Here is an 18,611-nt window from a genome sequence, read left to right as displayed (position 1 = left end):
TTCCCCTTTTCTGGGCAAAATATGTTTTATCTAAACAGTAGAAGACCACAGGAAAGAAAATCCAAATAGTCAAGATGGGAAAGTATAACAATTGATATTTTAAAATATGATGACACCTTGAGCAAACAAAAGGAAACAGGATAACCTTTTTGAGTCAATGTGGTAGTCAAAGTCCACATAAACAGGTCAAGGACTAAGCCAGATTAGAAGGTAAAATGTGAGATTTGGCTCCATCTATGACAGGAGGAACAGATGAGGGTGGACAAGAGGGAGGAAACATCAATATATCCAAGTCCTGGACAAGTGTTGGGGAAGAGAGAAGGACAGAGAGACCCAGAAACCTGCAATAAACTTCCTGGAAGGAATCAGACTTCAAAGCAGGTGTAGTAGATTAAGATAGCTTGCCAAGAAGAGACTGACAGATTGTTCTTAACCACTGGGTGTGAGATGGCTGAGAGGATAAAGTCACACAGACCTGACATATGTAGATGACCTGGGAGTGGGGCTGGATCTTAGGCATCAACAGGGCACACCAGGGAGGGAAAGAGAGTCCAGAGAACCAAATGTGGGTCCCTCCATGGTCGCCTCCTGCTCACTCAGTGAAGTACCACCAACTTTAAGTGCAAATTGAGGAGGTCCCTTTAATAATCCTTCAGTCTCCTAGTACTACCTTAGTACTCCTCAGAGAGAGTTCACCAGGTGAACTGCGGGGACGGGACACACCAAATTAGGCAGAAGACACCAACCTGTATTAGACTTACATAGCTTTCCTATGAAGGTCCTCCTCAATTTAGCTCAGTTCTGTTTTTTCAACCCTATTTCCCACTCAGTGTTCTAGCCAAGTAGACCTTACTGTTTTCTAGTACCTTTGCTCATGTATTTATTGATTCATCCAAGAATTCAGTATTGAGTGTATATTGTATACTCGACACTTTCATAGGCACTAGAAACTCACTAGAAGAATGCAGGCTCATCCCGCAGGGCCTGTGCACTGCCGGCATGGTGGGGCGACGGTTTTCTTCGACAAGAAGCACTGGAGACAAGTCTCGGTGAACATGTCTGCTTTATTAATGACCACCTTTTAAAGGGCAGGCAGGGGGGCGTAGCTAATTCAGGGCAACACTAATTCTATAGGATAGAACCGATATTGGTGCCACTATGCTGCTCCAATCAGCTTGAAGGTCACGTAATTAGGGTAGCTTTCCAGGCGGGCCTGGGCCACACCCAGGAGGAGTTTACCTGATTGGTGGGTGTGGGGGTTGGAGAAATGTGACAGCAGTCAGATTGTGAGGTCCTTCCTGGGAAGCATGGTGCGCCATGCCCTTTCAACCTCCTTTAAGGGCAGGGCAGGCAGACCCCCTGCCAGGTACAGGCTCACCCAAAGAAGAAAGCAAGTACAATTACTGGATTTACTGATTATACTGATGGAAACAACGCCAGCTGGTCCAGCTCAAATCTCACCTCTTTCCGTGACCAGTCCCCTGACCATCAGCTCCAACACATACCCTTTCCACACTGAGTTTCTTTCAGATGGACATAGCCTGAAAGATTTCAAGGAAGACACAGCATTTGCATGAAGCCAAAATTCATACTACCTAAGTGTATCAGGTTTTCCTATGCAGAAACCCTAGACCACCCTCCCACTCGTGGTCTTTTTTGTTTCTTCCTGTGGAAAAGAAGGGGAAAGAAAAGTTAAAAGACAGGGAGGGATGAAAAAAAGGATAAGAAAGACACAGAAATCAACTTTATCAGTTCCTGAGTCACAACTGAGAGTTTTTTATTGGTCTTCAGAGTTCAGTGCATCCATCCATCATCCATCTGCTCATTTGACCAATGTTTGCCGAATGTCTCTTACGTTCATATGACAGAGAGATGAACCAGAAATAGATCATCCCACACAATGATGCTTAAACTCACAAAGGTGACTTGGAGTCAAACCGGGGAGAGTTTTAAATGACATACTAGGGAGTTTGATCTTTATTCCAAATACAACATTCAAAGGCTTTTGGACAACACAGAGGAATGATTAGAATAATAACCAGAAATTAGAGTAAAATGGATTAGAGTGTTCGAGGAGAAATTAGGCACAGAAAGTCCCTCCTTCCCAAGCAGACATGACTGTGATAGTAGCATTGCTGAGTGGTGCTGATGGCACCACTTTTCAGCCTTGGCGATTTTACTGTTGGTATTCCACGGAAATACTCAATGCCTTACTCAGGCTAGAACCAGAGAAGAGGACTGGATTAGCAGCCCCTAGAGCAAGAATGTTCCACAATGGGCACCGCTCCCTCTCATCCCAACTCCTACATTGCCACCCATGTTCTCTCCAATGAGAGATTTGCACTCATGCAGAGGGTCTATTCAAGGAGCCCTGGACTAGCCCAGGGCTAGAGGGAACCTGTATTCTCCCCTAGTGAGCTGAGTGGCTTTGGCCCACATGCCCCACGCATGTTGACAAGCCCTGCCCTTTCCTACCTCCACCTCCAAGAAGTGAAAATGCTTTCTAGCTGAAAGGTTAATAAGTGCTACAGATCATTCTTAAAATTAAGACCTGGAAAATACAAGAAGTAACCCCAGGTGGCACAAACCAAAGAGGTCCAACAGAACCTTTCCCTGAAGCCTCCCTGGGAGATAGCTCCTGCTACCTGTGGCTGGCACAGAAAATCTCCAGACATCCTCACCGGGTGCCTCTTCCCGTGAGCATGCTGCCCTGCCTTTTATCAACCTGTTATATTTCATTTCACTTCCTCTTTCTCTCTTCAGGTGTAGAGATGAAGTTCATCCTAACTTTGATGTACATAACTTACCATATTACCAGCATTAGATATGCAGAGTCCCTCTGATTTTCCTTTTTGCAATTATGTGCCCACTTCACTCATATATTCATGTTGCAGCTCTTGAATGGGTGCAGACCACCCTCTGCCCCATGTATCATTGCTATGGTTTGAATTTGGTTTGTCCTCCTAAATTCACGAAAGACTTTGAGCCCCAAAGTCATATGTTAACGGTACTAAGAAGGTGAGAATTAAATTCAACCATGGCATTTGGAAGTAGGGCCTTTGGGAGGTGATGATTGGCTTGGATTAAATTGGATGAGGTCATTAGGATAAAGCTTGCATTATTAAATCTCGGCGGTTTTGTAAGTGGCACAGATGGGGCCGGCGCTGTGACTCAGTGGGTTAACGCCCTGGGCTGAAGCACCAGCATCCCATATGGGAGCCGGTTCTAGTCCCAGCTGCTCCACTTCCGATCCAGCTCTCTGCTATGACCTTGGATAGTAGTAGAAGACGGCCCAAGTCCTTGGGCTCCTGTACCCATGTAGGAGACCCAGAAGAAGCTCCTGGCTCCTGGCTTCAGATTGGCACAGCTCCAGCCATTGTGGCCATCTGGGGAGTGAACCAGTGGATGGAAGACCTTTCTCTCTCTCTCTCTACCTCTCTCTGTTACTTTGTCTTTCAAATAAATAAAATAAAATAAAATTTTTTCTAAAAAAAGAGGCATATAGGCCGGCACCGTGGCTTAACAGGCTAATCCTCCGCCTTGCGGCGCCGGCACACTGGGTTCTAGTCCCGGTCAGGGCACCGATCCTGTCCCGGTTGCCCCTCTTCCAGGCCAGCTCTCTGCTGTGGCCAGGGAGTGCAGTGGAGGATGGCCCAGGTTCTTGGGCCCTGCACCCCATGGGAGACCAGGAGAAGCGCCTGGTTCCTGCCATCGGAACAGCGCGGTGCGCCGGCCGCAGCGCGCCTACCGCGGCGGCCATTGGAGGGTGAACCAACGGCAAAAGAGAAGACCTTTCTCTCTGTCTCCCTCTACTGTCCACTCTGCCTATCAAATAAATAAATTAATTAATTAATTAATTTAAAAAAAAAAAGAGGCATAGACATCAGACATAGCACCAAGGGCTGGGAATATCCGGTCTATGGACTATATAAGGTCCATGAAATCATTTGGTCTGGCCCTGCCAAGGCAACCACAGGTGGGACTCAAAATACAATAAATCTATAGGCTAATCTGCAAGTTGATAATTTTGTCTGGCCTGTGAATATTATAAATATCCAAATGGCCCTTGGCAGAAAAACATTCCCCACCCTGACAGACAGGTGCAGATGCAGACGTAGAAGTAGATGTAGACAGAGGCACAGATACTTCCCGTCTCTTCCCATGTGATGTTCTGTGCCACCCTGGGACTCTTGACAGCAACAGCACCATGACCAACGGCCGAAACAATGGGTGGGGACTTCCCAATCTGAGACTGTGAACCTCTGGATCTGTGAGCCAAAATACACCTCTCTGCTGTATAGTTAAGCTACCTAAGGTAATTTGTTGTAGTAATGAAAGCTAATACAACCACCTCTAGTAGATTCTCTTCCTGCTGGGAAAATGGGTCAGAGTGGGAAGCCTCAGAAGCTGTGATTATGGACATGCTCTGTCACTCACTCTTCTTCTCTATCTACGCCACGAGTTTAAATCTCTAAGCTGTGACTCTTTTTATAAAGAGTTTGTTTATTTATTTATTTATTTATTTATTTATTTGAGAGGCAGAGTTACAGACAGAGAGAGGAAGAGAGAAAGGTCATCCATCCTCTGGTTGATTCCCCAAATGGTCAGAATGGTCGGAGCTGGGTCAATCTGAAGCTAGGAGCCAGGAGCTTCTTTCAGGTCTCCCATGTGGGCGCAGGGGCCCAAGGACTTGGGCCATCTTCTGCTGATTTCCCAGGCCACAGCAGAGAGCTGGATTGGAAGAGAAGCAGTCGGGACACGAACAAGCACCCACATGGGATGCTTGCACCACAGGCGGAGGTTTAGCCTACTACACCACAGCGCCAGCCCCTAAGTTGTAACTCTTAAACTGTGGGACCATCAGCCTTCTTGAGACTCTGATAAGTGACAGGACCCCCTAGAGCAGATGCTATTGGTAACAGGTCCATGTGCATTCCCGTAACTGATCTGTTATAGCTGACGTGGGCTACCAGAGCAAAATACCACAGACTGGGTGGCTTAAACCACAGAAACTTATTTTCTCCCAGTTCTGAAGGCTGGAAGTCCAAGATCAAGGTGCTACAAAGGTGAAGATGGCTGCCACCTTGCTGCTGCTCCATATGGCCATCCCCCTGCATGCATGCCCCAGTGTCCAAATTTCCTCTTCTTAGAGGGACATGAGTCTTCATTTTAGCTGGATCACCTGTCTAAAAGTCCTGTATCCAAAGTCATATTTCAAGGTACAGGGGGTAGGACTTCAACATATTAATTTAGGAGCATGGGGGCCAGCACCATGGCGCAGTAGGTTAATCCTCCACCTGCGGCACCAGCATCCCATATGGGCACTGGTTCTAGTCCTGGCTGCTCCTCTCCGATCCAGCTCTCTGCTATGGCCTGGAAAACCAGTAGAAGATGGCCCAAGTGTTTGGGCCCCTGCACCCACGTGGAAGACCAGGAAGAAGCACCTGGCTCCTGGCTTCGGATCAGCACAGCTGATTTGGGGAGTGAACCAATGGGTGGAAGACCTTTCTCTCTGTCTCTCCCTCTCACTGTCTGTAACTCTCTCTCTCAAATAAATAAATAAAATCTTTAAAAAATTAATTGAGGAGCATGTCTAGAGAGACACAATTCAGCCCACAACAGTGCCTGCAGATTGCAAGCTCCTGCTCCACTACCTAAGAAGCTTCTCTGCTCTGGGCTAATGCTTTTGTTACACATTGCAAAGTCATAAGTCACTTGTAGGGTGACAGCGTGCTTTCTTAAGGATCCCAAGGAATGAAGAAACAAATCCTGGTGTTTGTATTTTAGTATTGTAAACTATCCTATATTAATGAATTGTGATTATTACTGACATAGTTGAATTGATTGGTCTCAATTCATTTTCTATTTTCTATCTACTATACTTCCTTGTTACTTCAAATGTAACCATGTGTGAGGCACGAGGCTAAGGAGGTGATGATAAGACAGACACAGTCCCTGTCTTTGCCTCACATACATTGCAGAGCTGTATCCAGTACCATTCTTTGATGATCAGCAACAGATACTAGGTGGCTCCCTTAGTCCCAGCCTCCCCACCCCATAAAGGACCTTGTTGATAAAATTTTTGAGTAGCACACAGACTGAAAGGAACATCTGAAGAACTCAGCTCAGACGGAGGAGACACCAGAGCTACAGCAGGCATCCAGCTGCCACAGGCACTCAGCCACCTCATCACCACAATACCAATCAGATAAGGCAGCTCCAACCATGTTTGTTTGTATCCCAAAGAGTCACGAGGCTCAAGAGGCAAAGTCCAGGGAGTGAGACTGATTGATCGATCAGCCTTGTTTGCATCATGTTCTCAGGCCACGACTGGCAGGCTGACACTCTCACAAAGAGAGAAATTTTCCAGGAGACAGAGCAGAATGAGTCCAGGAGGCCGAAAATCTACCAGAAGGGAAACAACCAAAGAAAGAGCCAGTTGCCATAAAATGCTATAAAATATGATAAATCACTTGCCAGAGGGAACACGGGAATCTATGAATGCACAGAGCAAAGACAGCTCACATGGTCTGGCATCAAGAAAGAGGAGCAGTAAGAGTTAGGCAGAGGGAGCTGGGGCGGATAAGCACTGACACCTTCCAGGGAGGCCAGGACCCACGATCAGGGTAAGTAGAGCAAAGAGGTAAGAGGACAAATTGAGACTAGGTTCCAACTCCAGAGGCCTTAGGAGGTTAGCTAAATAGTTCATACTTTATCCTTAGAAATATGGGAACTAAGGCCGGCGCCGTGGCTCAATAGGCTAATCCTCCGCCTTCCGGCACCGGCACACCAGGTTCTAGTTCCAGTCGGGGCGCCGGATTCTGTCCCAGTTGCCCCTCTTCCAGGCCAGCTCTCTGCTGTGGCCCAGGAAGGCAGTGGAGGATGGCCCAAGTGCTTGGGCCCTGCACCCCATGGGAGACCAGGAGAAGCACCTGGCTCCTGCCTTTGCACCGACTGCAGTGCGCCGGCCGCGACAGCCATTGGAGGGTGAATCAACGGCCAAGGAAGACCTTTCTCTCTGTCTCTCTCTCTCACTGTCCACTCTGCCTGTCAAAAACAAATAAAAATAAATAAATAAATAAATCTAAAAAAAAGATATGGGAAATGGAAAGTTTTATTTATTTATTTATTTAATTTTTGACAGGCAGAGTGGACAGTGAGAGAGAGAGACAGAGAGAAAGGTCTTCCTTTACCATTGGTTCACCCTCCAATGGCCGCTGCAGCTGGTGCGCTGTGGCCGGCACACCGTGCTGATCCAAAGGCAGGAGCCAGGTGCTTATCCTGGTCTCCCATGTGGGTGCAGGGCCCAAGCACTTGGGCCATCCTCCACTGCACTCCCGGGCCACAGCAGAGAGCTGGCCTGGAAGAGGGGCAACTGGGACAGAATCCGGCACCCCGACTGGGACTAGAACCCGGTGTGCCGGCACCACTAGGCGGAAGATTAGCCTGTTGAGCCACGGCGCTGGCTAGAAATGGAAAGTTGCAAGAAATAATATGATTGGGGCCAGCGTTGTGGCACAATGGGTAAAGCCATCCCCTTTGAAGCTGAGATGCCACATGGGCACCACCAGTTTGTGTCCAGGCTGCTCCACTTCCAATTCAGCTCCTTGCTAATGGCCTGGGAGAAGCAGCAAAAGATGGCCCACATGGGAGAGGGAGAAAGAAAGGTCACCCATTCTCTGGTTCACTCCCCAAATGGTCACAACGGTCGGAGCTGGGCCAATCTGAAGCCAAGAGCCAGGAGCTTCTTCCTGCCAGCCACATAAGAGACCCGGATGAAGCTCCTGGCTCCTGGGTTCAGACTGGCCCAGGCCCAGTCCTGGCCATTGCAGCCATCTGAAGAATGAACCAGCAGATGGAACATTCTCTCTCTCTCTCTGGCTTTCGTATCCTAGGTGGGTAGTGGGACAGAAGGCAATGGTGGATACTCAACCCTCTTTTGAATTACAGATGCAAGTAGGTGAGCATTTCCCATGGGGAGCCCCACGTTTGGAAATGGAGTGACATGGTTTGCATATGAGTCCCCCAAGTTTTCATGTACTGGAATTTGGTCCCCAGTGTGGTGACGTGAGAGATCATGGAAGCTTTAAGATGCAGAACACAGTAGAAGGTGGCTAGTCACCGGGAGCATCACCTCTTGAAGGGATTAACATAGTCCTCATGGGACCCCAGCTATTCCTGCTAGAGTGGGTTGCTATAGAAACAACCAGTTCCCTGGCTGTTCCCCGCTCTCTGGCTCCCTGTCTTGCCATGCGGTCTCTCCTACGTGCCTCCCGCCATTGTGAGGCCACCCACCATGAGACCCTCAACAGGAGTCGAATCAATGGGGCTGCCTGACTTTCAGCCTCCAAAGCTGTGAGTTAAATAAACCTCTTTTGGCCGGCACCAAGGCTCACTAGGCTAATCCTCCACCTGCAGTGCCGGCACCCAGCTTCTAGTCCCAGATGGGGCGCCAGATTCTGTCCCAGTTGCTCCTCTTCCAGTCCAGCTCTCTGCTGTGGCCCGGGAAGGCAGTGGAGGATGGCCCAGGTCCTTGGGCCTTGCACCCGCATGGGAGACCAGGAGAAAGCACCTGGCTCCTGGCTTCAGATCAGCGCAGCGCAGCGGCCGTAGCGGCCATTTGGGAGTGAACCAACGGAAGGAAGACCTTTCTCTCTCTCTCTCACTGTCTAACTCTGCCCGTCCAAAAAAATAAATAAATAAACCTCTTTTATTTATTAAAAGATGCCTCAGCCTCAGGTATTTTGTAATAGCAACAGAAAATGGATATGGGGACTTGCTGCTTCACCGAATCTCGGAAGGGACCCATCCTGCATATCACACTGGATGAATACACAAACCACAGCCTGGTACTGGACTCCCCATTGCCATGATTTTGTTGTTGCATTCTGAGATAGTGGCTCGATACTTCTGGCTCTGGTCTCATGTTTGGCTTTGGACTTTAACTCCCAGTGCCTACTTCAGGTAGACAATCACAGTAAACAAGTCACAAAAAAATGCTCCCTTAGCAAAATGCATCACTTGTGAGTGCTTCTCGGCTACAAGGAGGGGCATCCTTGACCAAAGATGGCTTACAACGTGAGAGGGCTTGTTCTCAGGCACAGGCTAACCAGCTGTGGACCCAGCTTCTCTATGATTTTTCGCTATCTCCCACTGGTCATGAGAATAAGTGCTGCAAGCATCAGGATCCTGTCCTCAAAAACTGTGTTAAAGCCTGGAAGCCGGGGCTGTGGAATAACAGCCAAATGACCTTCCTCCCAGGATTCCTACCTCTCGTCATGGAAGGAAACCTCCGCAGGATGGCATGGCTCCCAGCCAACCTCTGTTTGCATCTCACCGGCCAAAGTTAGGTTCCATGCACATCCCACAGGCTGAGCCCCTGTGACGTTGAGATCAAGGGTTCTCTGTCAGTTCTTGTCAAAATCAGAGAGTTTTTGTTTGTTTTGTTGTTTTGTTTTTTGCACAGATTAAGGAGCAAAATTATTTTGGGGGAGGCAACAAAGAATGTCTTTTACACATAAAAATACAAATGTAATCTGAGAAAAAAAAGAAAAAAGCAATGATAATACTTTAGAGTGAGACAGCATATTCTAGCTCAATCACTGAGACAAGAGACAATGAGAAAGTAAATTTTTTTTAAATTTTTTTGACAGGCAGAGTTAGATAGCAAAAGAGAGACAGACAGAGAGAAAGGTCTTCCTTTTTCCGTTGGTTCACCCACGAAGTGGCCGCTACGGCCAGTGCATTGCGGCTGGCGCGCTCCACCAATCCAAAGCCAGGAGCCAGGTGCTTCTCCTGGTCTCCCATGGGGTGCAGGGCCCAAGGACTTGGGCCATCCTCCACTGCACTCCTGGGCCACAGCAGAGAGCTGGACTGGAAGAGGAGCAACTGGGACAGAATCCGGCGCCCCAACCGGGACTAGAACCCGGTGTGCCGGCGCCGCAGGCGGAGGATGAGCCTAGTGAGCCACGGCGCCGGCCGGTAAAATGTTTTTTTTAAAGCAGTGAAATTGGGGTGAGCATTGTGGTGCAGTGGGTTAAGCTGCTGCTTAGAACTCCAGTATCCCACTTCAGAGTGCCAGTCCTGGCTCCCCCACTGCCCATCCAGCATTCTGCTGATGCACCTGGGGAGGTAGCCGATAATGGCTCAAGTACTTGGATCCCTGTTGCTCACATGAAAAACCCAGCTGTTTCAGGCATCTGGGCAGTAAACCAGTGGATGAAAGATCTCTCTGTCTCTATCGTCCTCGCTCTCACTCTTGTTCACTCTGCCTTTCAAATCTTTTTTTTGCAAAGTAGTGAATTTAATATTTATTAGCATTTTGAGAATATGTCTTCCCTACTTAGAAAACTCAAGGAAACCAATAGCCAATTCACTAAAATAATCAAGAGTACTCAGAAATGTGAATGGTAGATGAACATGAAAAATCAGTAGATTTCCAATATATCAGTGGCAAATATTTAGGAAATTGTAGAGAAAAAAAGAAACCCAACCACTTCAGTTTTAAAAGAAACCAAATAGTGATGAGCAAATGGACATTTTCAAGGTTGATCAGGCTTTGGTGTCCCATATGAAGCAGATCAGTGTTTCGCAGCCAGTGTAACCCACCTTTGGCCCTGAGTCTATCTGTCTTCTCTTGAGATCTGCAAGGCACCTTCCAGCCAGGCTTGCTCTCTACCCAGGCTTTGTAAGGGTTGAATGTATGGATGGATACAGGGACAACAAGAATCGGAGAACCCAAGGGTGTCAGCTTGCAGTGGCTCCGGAAGAGATGATAAAGTAAAAATTGGAGACCACCAATGGGACCATTTTTTCTAGTCGCTTTGCTAAGAAATGAAGGAGGACAGCAGCAGATGAAAATTGAGACCCAGAGGTGAGAAAGGAAACTCTGAGATGCAACCATGAAGGCTGGAAAGTTTTGGGGGCCGACGTCCCTTCAAGCTGCCTGGGGCCCTAACGCTAGCCCACACTATGAAGCTCAGAGCCACAGCAGTGCGCCCCTCCCAGCTGTTAACTTCCTGCACCCTCCTCCACCCATGCTGGTTCCAGGAATGATTCTGCAGCCTGCCTCTCGCTCAGGAAACCATGGCCCTGCTGCTTTCTTCAATACCAGAGCTGCCTCTCTCTCTCTCTCTCTCTCTCTCTCTCTCTCTCTCTCTCTCCCTTTTTTTTTTTTTTTTTTCCTGACTAAGTTTGACAAAAGGAGGAAGAGAAGGGCGTGAGTGAAAGCAGAAGGCCGGGCCAGGGAAAGAGTGAGGATCCTGGCAGCTCCAGCGTGGGAACTGCTTTCTCTCTGCACCTCTGCCTGTTGACGGAAGCCTTGCTCAGGCCTCCAGGTAAGAACACAAGAAGGTCACAGACAGGGGAGGTGGCCCAGATGGACAGGCCAGGAGGGGCACTGGGACAGGCTCTCATAGCACTCCATCACCACCTTGGGGACCATTCTTTCTCACCCTCTGCCTCCCTCGTGGCTTCTCAATCTTGCCCTGTGCTCTGTTGGGACAAGAGACATAAGGGATACCTTCAGAGAAGCCATACTACAATTTTTAAACATTGGTGTATTTTTTAAAATTTATCCCCAGAGCCATTGCTCTGTGAGTACCCTCAATGCCATCCCAAGGCTGGTGTGATCCACAGGGTCCTGATTTTGCCATTCCCCATCCTGAAGGGATCCCTTCAAAATCCAGGATCAGAGCCTCTAAATCTTGCTTGACCAGCAGTTTTCTGCATGGCTCTTTGGCAAGATTATCGCCTTCTTGTCTGCTTACACCCATGCCCACATGTCAACCAGGGAGTATGTGGTCTCAGGATTACCCGTAAGGTGAAATCCTGGACAAGTGGCTGGAATTGTGGAGCCAGAGCTCAGAATCTGGGTGTGCTTGGGCCCAGCAGGGGGCCTTGGTGAATGGTGCTGCAGTCCCTGGACAGGGTAGGAGAGAGATGTGCAGGGGAAGCAATGCTCAATCTGCATCCATGCCGAGAGCACACCCTCGGTAGCCTGGAGCTTTGAGGTCCAGGTCAGCACTTACTCTGAGGCCTCATGAGCCACCAAGGCTTGTGGCTAAAGAACAGGGGAAGGAGCTCAGAACTAAAGGCAAAAAAAACTCAGTCCAGAGTATTGCCTGGGACTCAGCTCATCTGATTTCCTGCACTTCCTCCCCTCCAGATACCCAAGGCTGTGCAGGGAGCTCTGGGTGCCTCTGAACTCAGTTCTGAGGGAACCCCAGCAGATTTGGAAGAATCTAGCTGAGGGCCCAGGGTGGGCACAGCACCCTCCTTACAAGAAGGGGCAGGAGTCAGAGTGCCTGGAAGCTGCTTAGTTTCCTTACACATGAAGAGAGCGTGACTCCCCTTTGTTAGGCTTTCCTGGAAATGTGCAGTAAACATGATTGGGAAAGCCAGGCTTCTTGGCAAGAGCTGGGGCCAAGGGAGGGGCTGGGCGAGAAAAATATCTTAGAGTTAGACCGGATTTGGTTGCTCTGGAGGGATGTGGGGATGAGTCAGCCCTCGAGCCCAGCTGGCTCCCTCCTGTGTTCATGGGGTTCGCTGGGGACACACTACTTTCAAAACAAGATTTATGGCAAACTGTCAGACTCCTTGGTTAGGTGTTAAGCCTCCTAGATCTGTCCTCCAACCTGCTTATATTTTGCATTCTCCAACTCTTGTTCTCCTTGCAAGATGATTTCCTTGACTTTCTTGGGTACCAAATAGAGCTGTCTCCCCACAGAGGGCTGCCTTCCCTTTGCTTTGCTGTTCACTCCTCACCTGTCCATCTACTGTCATCCTCGGTATCTGTAGGCACTGGTTCCGGGATCTCCCATGGGCACCAAAATCTGAGGAATGGCATGGTATTGGCATAGAGCCAGTCCACATCCTCCTCTGTACTTTCCGTCATCCCTGGATGACTTATAATACCTGATTCCAAGTAAATGTTGCGGAAATGTTGTTGTATTGTTCAGGGAATAATAGGGAAACTGCACATGTTCTGCAGATGCAAGTCTCTTACCGAGTATCTGCCATCTGTGGTCGATTGAAGCTGTCCATGCAGATTCACAGGCACACAAAAGACCTACTGTGTTTGTCCATCTTTCTTTTTTTTTTTTTTAATTTTTGACAGGCAAAGTGGACAGTAGAGGGAGACAGAGAGAAAGGTCTTCCTTTTTGCCATTGGTTCACCCTCCAATGGCTGCCGCGGTAGGCGCGCTGCGGCCGGCGCACTGCGCTGTTCCGATGGCAGGAGCCGGGTGCTTCTCCTGGTCTCCCATGGGGTGCAGGGCCCAAGCACTTGGGCCATCCTCCACTGCACTCCCTGGCCACAGCAGAGAGCTGGACTGGAAGAGGGGCAACCGGGACAGGATCGGTGCCCCGACCGGGACTAGAACCCGGTGTGCCGGCGCCGCAAGGCGGAGGATTAGCCTAGTGAGCCACGGCGCTGGCTTTGTCCATCTTTCTATATTGAGATATTTATATCTCAGAGTTACAGGTCTCTTCAAGTTTAATTTTTTTAATATTTTTTTTTGAAAGGCAGAGTGACAGAGAGAAAAGGAGAAGCAGAGAGAGAAAGACATCTTCTATTCGCTAGTTCACCCCTCAGATGGCTGCGACAGCCAGGGCTGGGCTGGGCTGAAACCAGGAGCCTGGAGCTCCATCCAGGTCTCCCATGTGGGTGGCAGGGGCCCAAGTACCTGGGCCATTCTCTGCTGCTTTCCCAGGTGCTTTAGCAGGGAGCTGGATGAGAAGTGCGGCAGCACGGAGTCAAACCAATGCTCTGTTATGGGATGCTCACGTCACAAGCAGTGGCTTAACCCACTGTGCCACAATGTCGGTTCCACTTCAAGTTTAATTTTCAAAATTGAGCTTGCTTGTGTTTCTGTCTCTTTGTCCTTGTTGTGGTTTATGGAGTAGCTTTGCAAGGATAAAAACATCCTTCTCTCACTGTCTTAAAATCTGAGTCTGCTTTTACTTTCAAATTAGGAAGCAGCCAATGCCTCATTGATTATGTCAGTTTGGGCTGTTTTCAGGTATGTTGACTCCTGCTCTGTTGTTTGACAGTTTCCCAATTTTGTCTTTCAGTCCACTTAATGTATTATTTTACTTTCTTCTGTGTTCTCTCAGCTCTTTCCTCTCTTCTCCATGGATTTAACGTCAGCTCTTGCCTTCCAGCTATCCTCGCTGTTTTCTTTTTTTAATTGCACCAGAAGCACCTGTTCTTACCTTCCAGCACCTGAGCCTGAATCCCTTTATGGTTCTTATTTGTGTAAGTAGAGGAAATATCCTACAGTATTTTAAAAGCACTTAAGTATATGTCTCCCAAGTTTCTCATCTTTTTTTTTTTTTTTTTTTTTGCTACAAAAATATTTTTTCAGAGAGACGTTTTCTCTGAGACCCCATGCCAGTGACTGCTGTCTTTATTGGCATGGTGACGTTTAAAAGGAATCGTATTTTTCCCTCTCGATTTCTCTTTGAATAGGGTCCGATCTGACAAGGCCCAGGGATTATCAAACAGCAAGGTAGCTGACTTCTAGCACCTGTTCTTGTTGGTAGCCCCTAAAGGGAGGTGATCTGCAGGGTGCTAGATTAACGCAAGGTGCCTCAACCTAGGGATAAATCAACTTCTCATTTCTTCATCGGCCGCTGTAGATACCCCACGGTGTACAAAAGGGAGAAATAGGGTTGCTGATAAGTGAACAAAATAATCATGGGAATTTCAGGAATCTACCTGAAGTTTAAAATCAAACACTTGGGGTGAGCGATGTGGTGCAGCTGGCTCCTGCATTGGACGCCTGCACCCCATATGGAAGCACCAGTTCGAATCTCAGCTACTCTGTTTCCAATTTATCTCCCTGCTAATGCACCTGGGAACCAGTGGGTGATGTCCCAATTATTTGAGCTCCCGCCACCTATGTGGGAGACTCAGATGGGGTTCCTGGCTCCTGGCTTCAGCCTGGCTCAACCTCAGCCATTTGGAGAGTGAACCAACAGTGGGAAGATCCCTTTCTCTCTCAGTCTCCCCCTCTCTCTATGACACTGTGCCTGTCAACTAAATAAACCAATCTTTAAAAAATAAAACCATTTGTGATATTCTTTTGTCATTGCTCCATAGGAAGATGCGCGGCCGGTTTCTGAGGCAGCTGCTGGCTGAGGAGAGCCGACATTCCACGGCCGTGGGGCGCCTCCTGCTGCCTGTGCTCCTGGGATTTCGCCTGGCGCTGCTGGCTGCCAGTGGGCCTGGAGTCTTCAGTGACGAGTACAGTGAATTCGAGTGTAACACGCTGATGCCAGGCTGCAAGTCCACCTGCTATAATACCTTACATCCCATTTCTCCTCTACGCTTCTGGGCCTTCCAAGTCATTTTAGTGGCTGTACCCAGCGCCCTCTACATGGTTTTCGTCCTGTATCAAGTGATCTGGCATTGGGAAGAACCAGGAAAGGTGAAGAAGGAGGAAGAGACCTTGATCTACCAAAGGGACAGCAGTAGAGATGCCTTAGGGGCTGGAAGCTCGAGGCTGCTCTGGGCCTATGTGGCACAGCTGGGTGCACGACTCATCCTTGAGGGGGTGACCCTGGGGGTTCAGTACCATCTATATGGGTTCCAGGTGCCCAGATTATCTCAATGTAAAACAGACCCATGCCCCCATCAGGTAGAGTGCCTCCATTCCCGCCCCTCTGAGAAGACCATCTTCCTAAAGGCCATGTTTGGGGTCAGTGGGCTCTGTCTCTTCTTTACGCTTCTGGAGCTTGTGCTTCTGGGTCTGGGGAGACGGTGTGATCGCCTGAGGAACTTCCTGGGTGTGTCCTCTTCCCCTAGTCATGCTCTCCCCTTGGACAGCGTAAGGAAACTCCAGGAGACACCATGATCGACTTTGCCTGGCCAGCTTCGGTGCTTCAGACCAAGTGAATAGGGGTGGCATCTCCTGACCTCCCCAGCCAGTGGGCATGGCCAAGTGGATGTGCCAAAGCAATCTCTCCCTTGGGAATCTGCATTTGGAGTTAGCAAGAGCTACAGTCTCTGCCAGGGGTGTGAACAGAGAAGAGGAGAAATCTGCATGTGCTCGGCAAACATTTTCCACCACAGATAAGTGGAGGAAATGCCTGGTGCAGCTGGCAGAGAAAACTGAATTCAGTAAACGAGAAATCAGATAGAAGCGATCACGCAGGCTGGGGGTGGAGGGCCACAGGGAGTAGGGCTGTGATGGTGGTTTGGCATGTCTTGGCCATTGACAACTTTCCAATTTCTGGACCCACACCCCTAAGGATTCCTTTGCTTTCCTGGATAAGATCCAAGGTGTATATTAAATAAACTCCTATTTGCTTTTGCCTCCTCAGCTGGGTTCTGTTTCTTGTTTCCAATCAATCCCCGACTATGACTATCAAGGGTGTCACGACAAAGGGTAGGAAGGAAAAAAGAAAATGTGGAGCCAGGTCTGCCCTCCAGACACACGGGGAGTCACAGGACTCACGTGCGGGCACAGGGAGGCCACCTTCCAGTAGGGACGCAGTTACACTGTGCAGCGTGGACAACGTGCCTATGAGATTCAACGCTGCGGCCCTCTAAAAGCAAATGTACAGCTGGGTTCTGGAGATTTAACTGAACCGCAGTAAGAAGACACGCTCCCATCTGCAGGTCTGTGCTTTGCTTAATCAATCATTTCCCCTCTGCTTGGAAAGCATTGATCACTGTGATAGGGATAAAGAGGTTGCAAAAGACTTTGGAGAAAGTTAAGTCCCTCCTCACCCCTCCACAGCACCTCCCTTCATGACTCTCAAAAAACAAAGTGTAAGGCCGGCGCCATGGCTTAACAGGCTAATCCTCCGCCTTGCGGTGCCGGCACACCGGGTTCTAGTCCCGGTTGGGGTGCCGGATTCTATCCCGGTTGCCCCTCTTCCAGGGCAGCTCTCTGCTGTGGCCAGGGAGTGCAGTGGAGGATGGCCCAAGTGCTTGGGCCCTGCACCCGCATGGGAGACCAGGAGAAGCACCTGGCTCCTGGCTTCAGATCAGCGCAATGCGCCAGTCGCGGCGGCCATTGGAGGGTGAACCAACGGCAAAAAAGGAAGACCTTTCTCTCTGTCTCTCTCTCTCTCTCTCTCTCACTATCCACTCTGCCTGTCAAAAAATAAATAAATAAATAAAATTTTAAAAAAAGTGTGTTCTTCGAATATCCGTATCAAATGTGAATTATTGCATTACAAAGTGAATTATCTGGACAGGGTTGGAGTTGAACCTGGGGAACCAGGCTGACCATGTCCCTGTGATGTCAGAGTCAGAACAACGGGGAAGGACAGAATCCAGGCTGGCACATGGCTGAACACCAGCAGCTCTGGAGGAGAGAATCTGGTATATTGCTGCAGGGACTCACCGCGCAGGAAATGTACACCACCAGTCATTTTATTTTTTCCAGAGTTTGAGTTATTACTCACGGTCCTAGTCCTTTGAGAGTTACTATCAGGCAATCATGCATAACACCCCCTCCTTTATAATCTTTCAGCTTGATCAGTTTTTGTTTAGGGTTAACACCAGTAACTCCACCTTGTGGTCCAGATCCTTTTTTTTTTTTTTTTTTTTTTGAGCACATCGCTGATCACTCATCCTGTAGCTAGGTTCTGTTTGTCCTTTGTTGCCAGGTTGGATCTGACCTTGCTGTTGATCTGGCCCCTTGTCAGGGGGTGGAGGCTGGCAGAGTTGGGGAGCAGTATTTGACAACCAGGATTCAGTGTCAATAACCCTTTCAGCCACATTTGAGCAACAACGAGGAGTGTCTCTTAGGCCAGCTTCACCTGGACTCCCTTGTCAAGCTTAACTTTGTCCGTTTTGTATGTATCAGTCATCATATGCCTCTTAATATTGGGCTCAAACATCTGTCTGCCTAGGAGCATTCCTATCGGGCTGCCTCACAGCATCTGCTCCAGGAGCAGTGGTTTCTTTGGACCCCTGAAAACATAATATTTCCGTGCAAGATCTTAAAACGCATTTTGCAGGTCAATGCTAGATTTCCTTCTTGGGTTAATGGAATAGAACAGCTGCGTTCAGGATTAGGAAGTGTTTCTGCCTTAGGGTGCAGGCTCCATTGCAATTTCATGTTACTGCCCCTAGAGGGCACCATGTATCTGGCTAATGGATTCTCCCAGTGACTAACAACCTTTAGGGAGAAAATTGAAGACCTACTCTCATTTTCAAGTACACAGTACATTGCTATGCACTATAATTACACAGTACAATAGATCTCCAGAATTTATTCATTCTAATTGGAGCTTTGTACCCTTTGACCAACCTCTTTCCATACAGAACAATGAACAGGGTATAAATGAATATACTTGGGTGAGGTCATGCAGGCAGACTCAGTTAATAGGGGTTATAGTCACAATTTTTTTTATTTTTAAGATTTATTTTATTTATTTTAAAGACAGTTACAGAGACAGAGAGAGGGATTCAAAGAGAGAGAGAGAAAGAGAGAGAGAGAGAGAGAGAGAATCTTCCAAATGGCTGCAACAGCTGGGGTTGGGTCAGGCGAAGCCAGGAAACAGGAGCTTCATCCAGGTCTCCCCAATAGGTGCAGGGGCCCAAGCTCTTGGGCCATCCTCCACTGCTTCCCACACACATTAGATGGATTGGA

General features: G+C 48.5%; 1 protein-coding gene across 3 annotated transcripts; it reads left to right on the top strand.

Moving 5' to 3' along the window:
• Positions 1-6,328: 6,328 nt before the first annotated feature.
• Positions 6,329-16,318, top strand: GJC3 (gap junction protein gamma 3). Of its 3 annotated transcripts, XM_062180843.1 has the most exons (3): positions 6,333-6,626; positions 11,193-11,336; positions 15,104-16,318. In XM_062180843.1, exon 3 carries the CDS (start codon positions 15,108-15,110, stop codon positions 15,855-15,857), a length of 750 nt encoding a protein of 249 aa, XP_062036827.1. In that variant the 5' UTR covers positions 6,333-6,626; positions 11,193-11,336; positions 15,104-15,107; the 3' UTR covers positions 15,858-16,318. The 3 variants fall into 3 exon arrangements, with proteins under 3 accessions (XP_062036826.1, XP_062036827.1, XP_062036828.1); XM_062180842.1 differs by lacking the exon at positions 11,193-11,336 and having other exon boundaries at positions 6,329-6,626; XM_062180844.1 differs by lacking the exons at positions 6,333-6,626; positions 11,193-11,336 and adding an exon at positions 14,164-14,257.
• The last annotated feature ends 2,293 nt before the right edge of the window (positions 16,319-18,611 follow it).

Source organism: Lepus europaeus, chromosome 21 (assembly GCF_033115175.1).
Source record: "Lepus europaeus isolate LE1 chromosome 21, mLepTim1.pri, whole genome shotgun sequence".
Classification (NCBI taxonomy): domain Eukaryota; kingdom Metazoa; phylum Chordata; class Mammalia; order Lagomorpha; family Leporidae; genus Lepus; species Lepus europaeus.
Note: the sequence above shows the minus strand (reverse complement) of the source record. Positions and strands in the feature narration are given on the sequence as shown.